The sequence below is a fragment of the Aquarana catesbeiana genome, linkage group LG12, assembly GCF_042186555.1.
Source record: "Aquarana catesbeiana isolate 2022-GZ linkage group LG12, ASM4218655v1, whole genome shotgun sequence".
Lineage (NCBI taxonomy): Eukaryota > Metazoa > Chordata > Amphibia > Anura > Ranidae > Aquarana > Aquarana catesbeiana.
In genome coordinates, this window is record NC_133335.1 from 18,721,830 (window position 1) to 18,735,853 (window position 14,024).

At 46.7% G+C, this 14,024-nt stretch overlaps 1 protein-coding gene across 4 annotated transcripts in view; it reads left to right on the forward strand.

Moving 5' to 3' along the window:
- The window catches only part of NOL4L (nucleolar protein 4 like), a 57,888-nt gene extending 44,781 nt beyond the window's left edge, over positions 1-13,107 (forward strand). For 2 of the 4 annotated variants that reach the window (XM_073607286.1, XM_073607282.1), the window contains exons 5-8: positions 1,636-1,854; positions 5,090-5,212; positions 10,810-10,999; positions 11,441-13,107. In XM_073607286.1, the coding sequence (XP_073463387.1) occupies positions 1,636-1,854; positions 5,090-5,212; positions 10,810-10,999; positions 11,441-11,640 (732 nt within the window). In that variant the 3' untranslated portion in view covers positions 11,641-13,107. The remainder of the gene's footprint in view (positions 1-1,635; positions 1,855-5,089; positions 5,213-10,809; positions 11,000-11,440) is intronic. The other 2 variants (XM_073607283.1, XM_073607284.1) reach the window with 2 other exon arrangements.
- Positions 13,108-14,024: the final 917 nt, after the last annotated feature.

Below are 14,024 nucleotides of genomic sequence, written 5' to 3' on the forward strand. Positions count from 1 at the left end.
TCTGTACCTCTCAGCGTGTACAGACAAGAGGCATTCAGCGCCGAAACATGGAGAGCGCATGGGGAGGGAGTCCAGTGTAAGGTCACCTTGAAGATTTTCTGTAAAGGTGAACTTAGAGTATACTTTAAAGTCTTTCTGTGTCCCTAATGGACGAGAAAGAAAATAAGACTTTTACATAGTTAGTCAGGTTGAAAAAAGACACAAGTTCATCTAGTTCAACCATAAAAATAAATAGATAAATAAATAAAAATAATATTATATAATCCCATATACACAATCCTATACCCACAGTTGATCCAGAGGAAGGCGAAAAACCCCAGCAAAGCATGATCCAATTTGCTGCAGCAGGGGAAAAAATTCCTTCCTGATCCCCCGAGAGGCAATCGGATTTTCCCTGGATCAACTTTACCTATAAATGTCAGTACCCAGTTATATTATGTACATTTAGGAAATAATCCAGGCCTTTCTTAAAGCAATCTACTGAGCTGGCCAGAACCACCTCTGGAAGGAGTCTATTCTACATTTTCACAGCTCTTACTGTGAAGAAACCTTTCCGTATTTGGAGATTAAATCTTTTTTCCGCCAGAGGTAAAGAGTGCCCTCTTGTCCTCTGTGTTGACCGTAAAGTGAATAACTCAACACCAAGTTCACTATATGGACCCCTTATATATTTATACATGTTGATCATATCCCACCTTAATCGCCTCTTCTCAAGAGAGAATACATTCAGTTCCTCTAATCTTTCCTCATAGCTGAGCTCCTCCATGCCTCTTATCAGTTTGGTTGCTCTTCTCTGCACTTTCTCCAGTTCCCTGATATCCTTTTTGAGAACCGGTGCCGAAAACTGAACTGCATATTCCAGATGAGGTCTTACTAATGATTTGTACAGATGATATCTCTCTCTCTGGAGTCCATACCTCTCCTAATACAAGGAAGGACTTTGCTTACTTTGGAAACCACAGCTTGGCATTGGATGTTTTTATTGAGCTTATGATCTACCAAAACCTCCAGATCCTTCTCCACCACGGATTCCCCCAGTTGTACTTCCCTAGTATGTATGATGCATGTATATTCTTAGCCGCCAAGTGCATAACTTTACATTTATCAACATTAAACCTCATCTGCCACATAGTCGCCCAATTAAACAGTGCATTGAGGTCGGCTTGTAAATCGGAGACATCCTGTAAGGACGTTATTCCACTGCATAGCTTGGTGTCATCTGCAAAGACTCACCGGAACCTTTTCCTGTAGTTCATTGAGAGACAGGGGTCCCTTCCCTCAGTGTTTATTATCAGGCTCTTGGTACTGATTTGCTAATAAACTGAGGTAGGGCGGTAGTAGAAGTGACTATCCTAGGCTAGCCTACATTTTTTTGCCATCCTGTAGGCGGCAATATATCCATAAGGTTAAAGTCTTCCTTTTTTCCTCAGCGGACTCCAGGAAAAGGGTTTCATGGTGAGTACAAAAATCGTATTTTTCACAAAGGCTCGTAATTGTTTTAAAATTGCATTAGTGTTATTTATGTGGCTATTATAGAAACTTATAGCACTTGGCGATGTTCTTCTGTAAAAATGGAATGCCCACTGGCATCAGCTGTCTTAATAAATGGCATTTTTTCCATCTACTGAACACCAGATGTTTGTGCGCCTCTTTGTGGACGAGAACCTGGACCGCATGGTCCCCATCTCCAAGCAACCCAAGGAAAAGATACAGGCCATCATCGAGTCGTGCAGCCGCCAGTTCCCAGAATTCCAAGAACGGGCCAGAAAGCGCATCCGCACCTACCTGAAGTCCTGCCGGCGCATGAAGAAGAACGGCATGGAGATGGTGAGACCGGATGCTCTCAGGGTCTGTGTGAGTTACCAGGCGTACAATTCTCTGTGTGTCTTTGTTATGGGCTCGAGTGATTGTATCTCTCACAATCTGTGTGACTTTGTGAATGCTGTGCCAATGTACAGAGCAGGATATAGAGCAAAACATACATCTCTTGCACCTGTATACACCCATAGACCAGAGCAATTTTTACATTTCCACTCCGGGCCTATTTATTTGGCAATAACTTTGGCATAACTTAAAGAGGTTGTAACCCTAAAAAAAATAATAATAAAATAACATCCTGTTCCTTTAAGGCATGTTAAACCACATAGTGCTTGTGTGGTGTCATTTGTCCCATTCTATGTTGTAATATATCTGGTTGATCCTGGCTGTGTCCCCCTTAGTGTGCTGACCACGGTAATCATGGCTGCTGACCCATGAAACCATGGGTTTCATGGGTCCCCCTATCGTACCCCTATCCATTCACCTAGGGAAAAAGTATTAATAAAAAAACACAGTACACAGTTTTTTAAAGTAATTTATTAGACAGCTCCGGGGGTCTTCTTCCGGCTCTGGGGGTCTTCTTCCGGCTCTGGGGGTCTTCTTCCGGCTCCGGGGGTCTTCTTCCGACTTCGGGGGTCTTCTTCCGACTTCGGGGGTCTCTCCGGCCTCTTCTCCCAGCGTCCGGTTCTTCTCCGCTCTCTCCGGCCTCTTCTCCCATTGTCTGGTTCTTCTGCCGGCTCCTCCGCTATCTTCTGCCGCTCTTTTGCTAGCGGTGGCCCGGACTTCTGCGTCGCCTTCTTCCCTTCTTCTGATGTTGACACGACGCTCTCTCCGGCTGTAATGCTGTCTGAGCGCTCCGCTATGACTTATATAGGCGGTGACCCCGCCCCCTTATGCCATCACAGTCCCTGGGCATGCTGGGACTGTGACGGCATAAGGGGGCGGGGCAATATCACCCGGCCTCGGTTCAGGAGGGGGGGGACGCTCGCTCGTCCCCACCCCCTTTCCTGACCGGCTGGGCTGCGTGCTCGGATCGGTGTCTGGTATGGATTTTGAGGGGACCCCACGCCGTTTTTCCGGCGTAGGGGGTTCCCCTTAAAACCCATACCAGACCTAAGGGCCTGGTATGTCCCGCGCTCGCCACAATAGGAAAATTTGTTTTTCCTATTGCAGTGAGTGCGAAATGTAGTACCCTACCCTTGCGTCGTATCTGGTCCGTCGGACCAGCATACATACGAACGGGCTTTCCGTCAGGAACTGAGTCCGGCGGAAAGATCTGAAGCAAGTTTCAAATCTAAAGTCCGTCGGATTTCCGACCGAAACGGTCCGTCGGAAGTCCGATGCAGCCCACACACGGTCGGATTGTCTGCCGGATTCAGTCCGTCGGAAAGTCCGCCCATGTGTACGCAGCATAAGTGAACCAAAAGCCATAAATGATCATTTCAGTGGCATTGAGCATATAAAGTGCCCCAGGAAGAAGTCAGTTTGTGACTAAACGCACGTTGGGAGGAGTGCTGTGCTGACGTCATCGCTCTGAGTTCCCGAGAGGACGGGTGTTCGCTAGCCGGCTGGCTCTTTTATCATTTATGCCATTTTCAATGCCTTCTGTGTAAGTGCAATTTTTCATCTTATTAAACCTGTGCATTATGTATTACACTATGGTGAGTTCTCTTTTATTGGGTAATACTGCCTTGTCCATGGCAAACAAATAACGGAGTCGCCCTATCCTTGATTGATGTCCTGTTTACTGCATACCAAGAATCACTGTGTGTTGGCAATTCCCATCCCTTGGATAAAGGCCCTGGCTGGGTTGTAAGCCTGGTAAGCTTGTATTTCATGTGGTGGAGGTTCACAAGTCTGAGTGGTGTTCAGGTGCTGTTTCAACCAGTCTCAATGTATAACATATGCACATTCACCTGTGTTTGAAGGACTTTATATGCCCAATTCCACTGAAATTATCATTTATGGTTTTTGGTTCATTTTTATATATATTAGCGCGGCTTCATTTGTTTATTTATTGTTATAGTGCTTATCTCACTTTTAAGCCGCTGCTTTTTTGCTTTAGATTTCACTTGTTTGATTCATCTAGGGTGGTAATCCTTTATTTTTAATTCCCCATTTATCACCACCCTATGAACTCGCTCTTGTAGCCAGTTTGTACTCACCCTATGGTCCATGCCAACGGACCTTATTTTGTACAGTAACCGTTTATGGGGAACTGTGTCAAATGCATTTGCAAAGTCCAGATACACCACGTCTACGGGCCTTCCTTTATCTAGATGGCAACTCACCTCCTCATAGAAGGTTATTAGATTGGTTTGGCAAAAACGATTCTTCATGAATCCATGGTGATTACTGCTAATGATACCGTTTTCATTATCATGATACCGATACCAGTAATCTGTCCACCAGATCCATGATGTGCCGAACCCGAGTGCCCGGTAGACAGCATACAGTTCAGCTGTTCAGGTCTTTGTGACAGATAGTGCCCTATCATTGGTGTCAGTGGGAGGAATAGTGCAACACTGTTGGCGTCAGTGGGAAGAATAGTGCCCCATTGTTGGTGTCAGTGGGAGGAATAGTGCACCATTGTTGGTGTCAGTGGAAGGAATAGTGCAACATTGTTGGTGTTTTTGTGGGAAGAATAGTGCCCCGTTGTTGGTGTTAGTGGGAGGAATAGTGCACCATTGTTGGTGTCATTGGGAGAAATAGTGAATGTTCTCTTTGAATGTCAGGCTCATGATGTCATAGGAAGTACTAGCTAGTCCTGCAAACCATATTATGGCAGGTCATGTCTCAAAGGAGCTGACAATCTAATGCTACAGAAGCCATATTAGTATGAGAACAGTCAGCGCTTCAGGTCTTTCTGACAGATAGTGCCCTATCATTGGTGTCAGTGGGAGGAGTAGTGCACCATTGTTGGTGTCAGTGGGAGGAATATTGCAACATTGTTGGTGTCAGTGGGAGGAATAGTGAATGTGCTCTTTGAATGTCAGGCTCATGATGTCATATGAAGCACTAGCTAGTCCTTCAAACTATATCATGCCAGGTCATGTCTCAAAGGAGCTGACAATCTAATGTCCCCACCACAGTCATACAGAAGCCATATTAGTATGAGAACATGTCTCTAGTGGAAATTAAAACCACAACTGCGGTGCTTCTTCCTGATGAGATGTGTTATAGGCAGGTATAGTTCATATTAGGGGTCCGTCGGTTTTGTGTGTGATATCGCTCACTTGTCTCTTATACTTAATGCCATTTGTGTTTCCAGGCCAGGCCGACTCCGCCTCATCTAACCTCAGCCATGGCGGAGAACATTCTGGCGGCAGCCTGCGAGAGCGAGTCAAGAAAAGCCGCCAAAAGGATGAGACTAGAAGTTTATCAGTCCGCTCAGGTAATGTACCGCCCCTTGTCCCTGGAAGTATTGGGAAAAAACTGTCTAGCTGTGCATTAGATGTGTGTTGTCAGTAATCTGAGAACACCGTTTCTTATCAGTTTGTAAAGCACAAGAGGTGTTCCCAACCACACTCAGTGCAAGCCTCATTCTGCCTCTCATAAACAGAAAGCTTTCTCACAGTGTGATCAATGCTTGGCTTAGGCATGTGAATCTGATTGGTGATACATCATACAGAGAGAAAGAGAGAGGGAGGGGCACAGATTCAGGAAGCAGAGCCACCCACCGCACATGCATGGAGCTCTGTGGAATCTGCCTGCTGTGCATTTCACAGAAATCAGTTTCTGCTCAGTTGGGTGTAATTTTAGTATAGTTATAATTAGGGTTGCACTGATACCGATAACAATACTAGTACTACTCACAGGTGATCGGTGCGGGCCGGGACAGGCACTGATCTCCCTGTGTGGCTTTCAATAAAGCAGCTGACAGCCGCTTCTCCTATATAAATATTTAAAAGGTTAAATTGTAAAAATAAAAAATAAAATAAAAGAATTCTTGTCTGACTTTATCCACAAGAGTTAAAGGTATTCTCCTTGGGGCATGAATAACAGGCTGTGCACCGTCTTTTATACGTATGCGGCTTACACCCGGGAGGCACGCCAGGCCCTTGAATCGATCACAGTACTCACGTTTAATGTCAGCCCCTGTCAGACCTCTGTGCCCACCATCCACAGTCATTTCACTTTACTTGTTCTGAGACCTAGCACGGACGGGGCTTGTGTTTCTATCACAAACAATTGTAAAATCTTTTCAGATCCCTTGTAAGAACATTTTGCATGACAGCGACCCATTAATTTCAGCTTTTCACCCCCATATCCCATTAGTTTTGGTAGGTCCTGAGTCTCTAAGGGGGGTTCATTACTAAGGTGTTCCAGGTATATGTGGCTTTGCACACAATTTACTTGTGCTCCTCTATCTATTTTGATTGTGATTGGAGTTTTGTTAGCCCCTATCTGTAATGTTACAGTTGCTTCATCTGCAGACTGATGTGTTTTTTGTACTGCTGCAAGATATATCGGGGTGCAGTCTGAGCCTGCATTGTCCTCTGTGTACAGAACGTGTTTTTGACCAGTGGCGGCCCGTGCACTGTGGGCGCATGGGCGCCGCCACCCCCCCCACCCCCCCCCCCGACACCTCCGCTGTTCTCCCTATTCATGTGCCCGGCCCCTTTCAGGACGCCAGACACATGAAATACTATGGCAGGTATAAGCGGGGGGTGTGTATTTTGAAGCATGTGATTAGAGCCAGAGGCTCTAATAGGCTTCAAAATAGGGTGGGCTCGGGGCACAGAGCACTGCGTCCCAATCCCACCCTGTTGTGTGGCATAGCGAATTAACTTTCGCTATTTTTACACTAACATTCCTCCCTGCCAATCAGCAGGCAGGTCAGTGAGACCTGTCTCCCGATTGGCCAAAGCATTAGGTGATCCTATTGGATGCCTAACGCTTTGGCAGAAGAGGAGACACGGCGGAGGGAGCCTGAGGAGCCAAGCGGACACGGGAGCCGCAGCCGCCGCTTCCCGTCACTCCAGGAGAGGAGCAGAGCCCTGCCACACGAGCGGTAAATGCCACCGGACCGGCTGTGGTGGGGGGGTTAGTGAAGCGACAGCCGAGCTGGGGGACGCGCCTGGCTGCATTTGATGGGCACAAGTGGCTGCATATACTGGGCACAAGTGGCTGCATATGACGGGCACATATGGCTGCATATACTGGGCACAAGTGGCTGCATTTGATTGGCACAAGTGGCTGCATATGATGGGCACAAATGGCTGCATATGATGGGCACAAGTGGCTGCATTTGATTGGCACAAGTGGCTGGATATGACGGGCACAATGGCTGCATTTGATGGGCACAATGGCTGCATTTGATGGGCACAATGGCTGCATTTGATGGGCACAATGGCTGCATTTGATGGGCACAGTGGCTGCATTTGATGGGCACAGTGGCTGCATTTGTTGGGCACAGTGGCTGCATTTGATGGGCACAGTGGCTGCATTTGATGGGCACAGTAAGGCTGCAATTGATTGGGGGGGGGGGGTGTTCAGTATTTTTCAGTTTGTTTGCACCCCCTAAAAAATTTTGAGCACCAGCCGCCACTGTTTTGACCTTCCGTTTTGTGAAGACAGTTTACACACCCTGGCAAAATTTCCTCTTTTCTTGCATTTATTGCGTATCTGCCCCCATGCCGGACAGACACTATTTTTTTGGTGCATGTTTCCACAATATCCACACGCTGTTTGTGTGTTACTTGTCCCAGTGCCATAGGTTCCCTTTATTCCTTTGTGTGTTCTTTCTTGCCCATATCTGCTGCTGTGATTTTCTATAGTATTAATCTGGAGCTGTGCTCCTTCCAGTACCTGCATGTCCTTTCTTGACATTTCATATGCTCTGGTAATCCTTATGGCTTTCTCAAGATTTAAGTCGTCTTCCTGCAGCAGCTTTTTCTGAACTTCCTTAAACTTACTGCCCATCAGAATGCGGACTTTTATCATATCTCCGGCATCATAGAAAGCACAGTCTTTGGCAAACAAGCGCAGCTGTGTCCCCCATTCATCCGCAGACTCACCTCCACATTGCTTCCTCTCATAAAACAGTTATCTTTGCACTGTGGAGTTTCTTGGGTTGCAGTATGCTTCAAACTTTGCTAACAGTACCTCTGTTTCCTTTTTGTCCTCTGCAGTGATCTCCCCACTTGCTTGCCAGGCTCAGCACCTCGACATCTGGGGTGCCACTTTTTCTTCAAGTCAAACCCAAACACTTTAGCAGCGCAGCTTTACATCAGAGTCCACAGAGTTCCCTTTCACTGTAAGGGGGGACTCTGCAGACTCTGATGTAAGGGAGAACTCTGGGGACTCTGACATAAAGGATGCTCTGGGAAACCCGATTTAAGGGGGAACACTGAGAACTCTGATGTACGGAGAGGACTCTGATGTAAGGGGGAACACTGTGGTCTCTGGTGTAAAGGGGAACTCTGATGTAAGGGGTGCTCTGAGAACCCTGATTTACCTTAGTGTAATCTAATTTCCGGACCCAACTTTCCTTTTCTGGGGCACAGCGCTGGGGATTGGAGTGTGGGCAAACACAGAGGGGTAGGGGCGGGAGGAAGAGGTGCAGATCGAGCCCTCTTTCCTCTCCCATCTGTGTGTGTATTTGGGGGGGGGGGGGGTTGTTAGTGTTGGCTTTGGGCAGCATGAAAAAGAGTGTAACAGACACTCTCAGCTTAGACAACTGCAGCCAACAACCCTGCTGGGAAGCCATAGTGCAGTCTGAATAATGTGTCCGGGTTTCAGGCAGTCTGAAACCCGGATGCATGATTCCAAACCCGAACTGTCCGGGTGAATCCTGGACAGGTGGCAACCCTACACATATCACGTCCTTTTTGTCCCACGCATATCAGAAAGTGAGCTGCTTTCTGCTGACCAGTCCATTTGTCTACATCTGGTCCTGCAAACATAAGCTCTATCAGCTCCCTCCATTGTGACCAGTTTTCAGATACAGTCCAAATCCAGGGAAGGGATGTTCTTTGTGTTGCTGCTTGCTGCCATAACTCTTCTGACCCAACTACTGGTACCGTGTGATGTTTTAACATTTTAAACACAATGCAAAAGAACCTCTTACACCGTGGAATGCTCCTTCACGGGCATGGCAGAGACTGGCGACTGGATACTTTGAAGACATGGCGTGTGTGAAGAACTTGTGTCTGATAATGGCCCACAATTCTCATGTTCTGAGTTCCAGTGCTTCCTGCGTGAATGGGGAATCAGCCAGAAACCCACCAGCCCCTATCACCCACAGGCCAATGGTCTAGCAGAGAGGTATGTTGGCATAGCCAAGTCCATTATACTGAAAGAGCAATCATCAGGGCAGGATGTGTACCTAGGACTGTTGAACTATCGTGCAACATCTATTGAAGGTTTATGCTCACCTGCACACAGCTGCTAAAGGGTAGAACACTGAGGACCACAGTGCCTATTGCACCACAGAAATTGCAGCTTCAGTCTATTCCAAAGGATCGAGTAACAGCTCAGAGGATCATAAACATGAAAAGACAAAAACTGTATTTTGATAAATCTACAAAATCCCTTCGTCCACTCTCTGCTGGGCAAGCTGTGCGACACAGAGTCACTGGGACTACATGGGAACCTGCTCGAATTATCAAAGAAGCCAATTCACCAAAATCATATATAATCGAGACCAAGTGTGGACAGAAACTGAGACGAAACATCTTCGTCCAGACACTGCCGCGGATACATCATTAGAGGAACCGGATGACAATGGAGATAAAGAACAAGCCCATGATGGCACCTAAGTCCGAAACACGGATATTGAGTCTACTGAGGATACCGAGGACAGCATAAACGTATCAGCATGTGATAATGCTGGGAGTGACTCTCAACTGGACTCCAATCCTACGGATGATGAGCCAGTGGTTACTTTCTCTCGCTATGGTCGAGCTATTAAACCAAATATATGGAGGGACTTTGTCTCATATTAAATGTTTCATACTTGAGAGGGAAGATAATGATGTGTATTCTTTATGTTCAATTGTTATGCCTAGTTCCTTATGCATGTTAGGAAACTAACTAGGAAGTTAAAGGGGTGCATTAAGGTGAAAAAACACCTGTCAGTGACCAGCCCCCCCCCCCGTTTTACTTACCTGAACCCTCGAGCTTGTCCCAAGGGGACGCGCCGTCTCTCTGCTTGGGGGTTCTCGGCTGTTGATTGGATAGATTGATAGCAGCGCAGCCATTGGCTCCCGCTGCTGTCAATCAAATCCAGTGATGCGGCCAAATCCAGTGATGAGTCCTCCTATGAACGCCGAATGCTGGACTCGGGAGCGCGCCTGCAAGGCAACTTCCCGGGCGAGCGCTTCTCCCAGGGGGTTATCTGATCTGGGGAGGAGCCGAGAGAGCCACCGAGGGACCCCAGAAGAGCAGGTTCGAGGCCACTCTGTGCAAAACGAGCTGCACAGTGGAGGTAAGTATGATATGTTTGTTATTTAAAAAAAAAATTAACCTTTAGTGTCACTTTAACAGTTTTAGTCGTGTGATCATGTGAGCTGTGGTAGTTGTAAGATGGATGCTGCTGAATAAACACCAGGCTCATGTTCAAGCTCTTTGCTGTTTGCCTATACTTGGTGTTAAAACATCACACTCCACTTTTCTCTCCGCTCTTCTCTCCACTTTTCTCTTCACTCTTCTCTTCACTCTTCTCTTCTCTCTCCACTCCTCACTTCTCTTTTTTCTTCTCTCCTCTTCTTTATTCATTCCCTCCCTCCCAACACTGTCTGGTCTCTTCTCTTCTCTACTCCTCTCCTCTTTTCTCCTCTCCTCTCTTCATTCCTTCCCTTCCAACACTGGCTGTTCTCTTCGCGTTTCTCTTCTCTTTACTCTTCTATTTTGTCTTCTCTCCTCTCCTCTCCTATCTTTTCTCCTCTTCTCCTTTCCTCTTTTCTCTTCATTCTTCCCTCCTAACACTGGCTATACAACTCAATATGGCATATGGTCACATTGTGCCCTTCTATCCCCCCCCCCCAGGAAGAGAATGTTTCCTTAGAGAAGACTTCCGGCCTCTCACAATCCACCACCTACACTCTGCCGGCGACCAACTATGCCCAGGATCCCGTCTATGTGAATGGAAGTCTTCACTACACTTATCGCGGTTACGGGTCCATTGGAGGCAACCTGGCGCCTCCCACCTCACTGCAAACTGGAAACCACTGCAATGGTAAGTTATACCCACATGCAATAATCATCAGATTGACATTATTATATGGAGGGTAATAAGGTGTTTTTGTAGGGTTGATGGTATATGTGTACTATATTTGTGTACTTAAAGTGGAACTAAACCCATAGGTTTAATTGTTTTCCAAAACCGTTACATTCAAACCATGCCATGGATAATACCTGTCACAGTTTCTTCTGTTCTCAGTTAAAAGGTCAAGCCATCAAATGGTTGGTGTCATAACTGATCACATGTGCAGCACCGTGGCAAATGCAGATCAAACAGAGGGTAAGATGGCAGCTGCCTTTGCTGTAAAGGATAGGAGGGTTTAGTTCCACTTGAATGATGTGACCACTGAGTTTGTACACTGTGTACCATTTTATTTTTATCCTTCTATAGCTGATAATTGCTCCAGCTTTGACATTGTTCTGTCCCTTGAAACAGGTCCAACTGATCTCAGCATGAAGTCTGTGGCTTCTGGCAGCACCCACTCCAACTCCTCCAACCGGGCAATGCCGTGTGCCCAGCTCAGCCCCACCGAGATCGGAGCAGTGCGACAGCTGATCGCCGGGTACCGAGAGTCGGCCGCCTTTCTTCTGCGCTCAGCTGATGAACTGGAGAATTTAATATTGCAGCAGAATTGACCAGAACCCTCGGGCCCGGACCTCGACCTCTCACTCTACAGACTGAGAGAAGACAGCGAGGTCCCTCCGCCCCCCCCCCCCCCCCATGCACCCCTTCCCAAGACAGTCGCAGACACTGAACTTGCTCACTGAGCAGGAGCCATATTTTACCCCGCTGGGCAATCGGAAGGACGCTGTCTATGCGCTTACTGCGCTCTACTGATAGAACGAGCTCCGCCCAGCGGCGGACGGACGTCAATCACATATTTATTGAGATAAGGATTTCTTCTTTTATTAATTTATTTTTCTGAATTTTTTTTTTCATTTGTACAATATATTCGTGTTTGTATGTGTGTAAGTGGACCCATCAACTAACCAGAGCGAAGTCGTTTTGTAGGCCAGTAGGTGGCATTCCCAAGAAAAAGGTGCAGCCCTCCAGCCCGCAACACGGCCTCTGCTCTGTAAAGGTGACAGGTACACCTTGAAGAACTATACCATCCAATGGTCATTCCATCTCTTCCCAGCGTCCAGGCCATTTTTGGCTTTGGCTGGATCCATTCCACTACGCATTCTTTTGAGGTCCACTTCGACATTCCACCATATACATTGTGAGCACTCCTCTAAGAGCAAGGGAGAGGCCATTTTCTTTACTGCCCTGTCTCCTCCCTCGCTCTGAAACCTTCCATCACCTTTTTGGACCATACCATTCCACACTCAAACAGGTGACGTCACACTAAATCGGGCTAAGCAACGACTGAAATACCTCCTTCATCCTCTTTCCACCTCTCATCCACCGGGGCTGCTGAATCATGTTAACACACTAACATTTGCTTATTGCTGCTATCGATCGCCTTTTTTTCAAGGTAAAACTCAGCTGCCCCCCTTCCTCTCTTGACCACGAGACCTCTCTTCTCCTTGCACGTCCGTTCTTACAGGTGTTTTTTGCACAGAACCTAACAAATACCTTGTTTTTTCAACTGCACACAACTCAGGCGGACAACCGGCTCAATCCTCAACCTGAACTTTTTGGTTCAGACCTCACTTTACAGCTCTCTCTCTCTGTCCCGATGAACGAACCACTGTCTCTGTTTTTTTTTGGTCCACCTCATTTCAGAACATTCCATTTGAAGTCGCCATTTTATCCTCCCGCTTGTTATATAATCCATGTTTTCTTTTTTGTTAAGTGTTTTCTTGTAAAGCCATTCCTCCTGCTATCGTCCTTTATATTCACATCACAAGTCGAGCACTTTTCAACTAATCGTTTTTTTTCTCTAGGGTGATTCAGGAACTTTGTAGGACTCTATGTAACTAAGGTAGTCCTCAACTGCAAGCTGCATTGTGTGCGGTGACTGTGGATTTACAGCTTTTAGCGGCATCGCTTCTGTCGGTCGTGTAGCTTTTACCATGGCTGTCCTCACACGGAGGATACGCCAGTAGCGTGAGTCTCCGCTAAGCACTTGGTGAACGTTCTTTTTTTTTTTTTTTTTTACCAGACCGACCTCATCTTTAAATCGGTCACGACTCACTTACGACTTTCTGTCTTTGTAGGTGGGGTTTGATGCACTGACAACAGAACAAGACCCGGCAGCCTTTTTATTTCTTTGTTTTGTATCATTTTCGTGGTGCTTTTAATTATTTTCTATTATTACTTTGTCTTTGTCTTAGTTGAACACACGTTCCTTCCGCCAGCTTTAATTGCGGTCAACGCGTGCATTTTTTTTTTTTTGTTGATTCTAATTTCGGACTACGAGTGTCCTGTTTACATATACGGATGCCCCAGCTCTCTTGCAGGATCCTAGGGTAGAGGGGACTGGAGGGGGCGCTCCTCTCCTTAATGAAAGCCACAGGTACACCCCCACCCCCCAATGGCAAACAGTGGCGCCTTTGAAGAGAAGCGCATGATTCACTTTACTCCCACTGACTCAGGTAGAAAGGAAGTCACACTTGATGACGACTGGGTTTACGGACTGGCTTCCGAAAGTTATGGGATCCGCCCCCTTTTTAATCCGTAAAAGATTTTGGCGAGGTGGGGCCACGCCCACGTTTGCTTGGAATGCATGGATTGGCCAATTTACGTTCTACCTATGACTATATAGTGTGAGGGCTCACCTGATTGGATATATACCCTCACACCACACATGACTAAGCTACACTGGCAGTTTTGATTGAGCGTGATTCATTGGAAAGCTTTAAAATGACAAGATAAAAATGTAATGTACGGAATATGCCAGGGATGTGCTGGCGGTGTCATCTAGATGATACCTCCACACTAGCCTGAACCTGTCACCAAATTCTGTAGAGTGCAGGGCACAGAAATACTGCATCATCTTGCAGAATGAAGATATCAATTCTCATCCTGTGACAATAGTAGCTCGGATGAAAGGCCAGGCATAGCTGGTACAGTC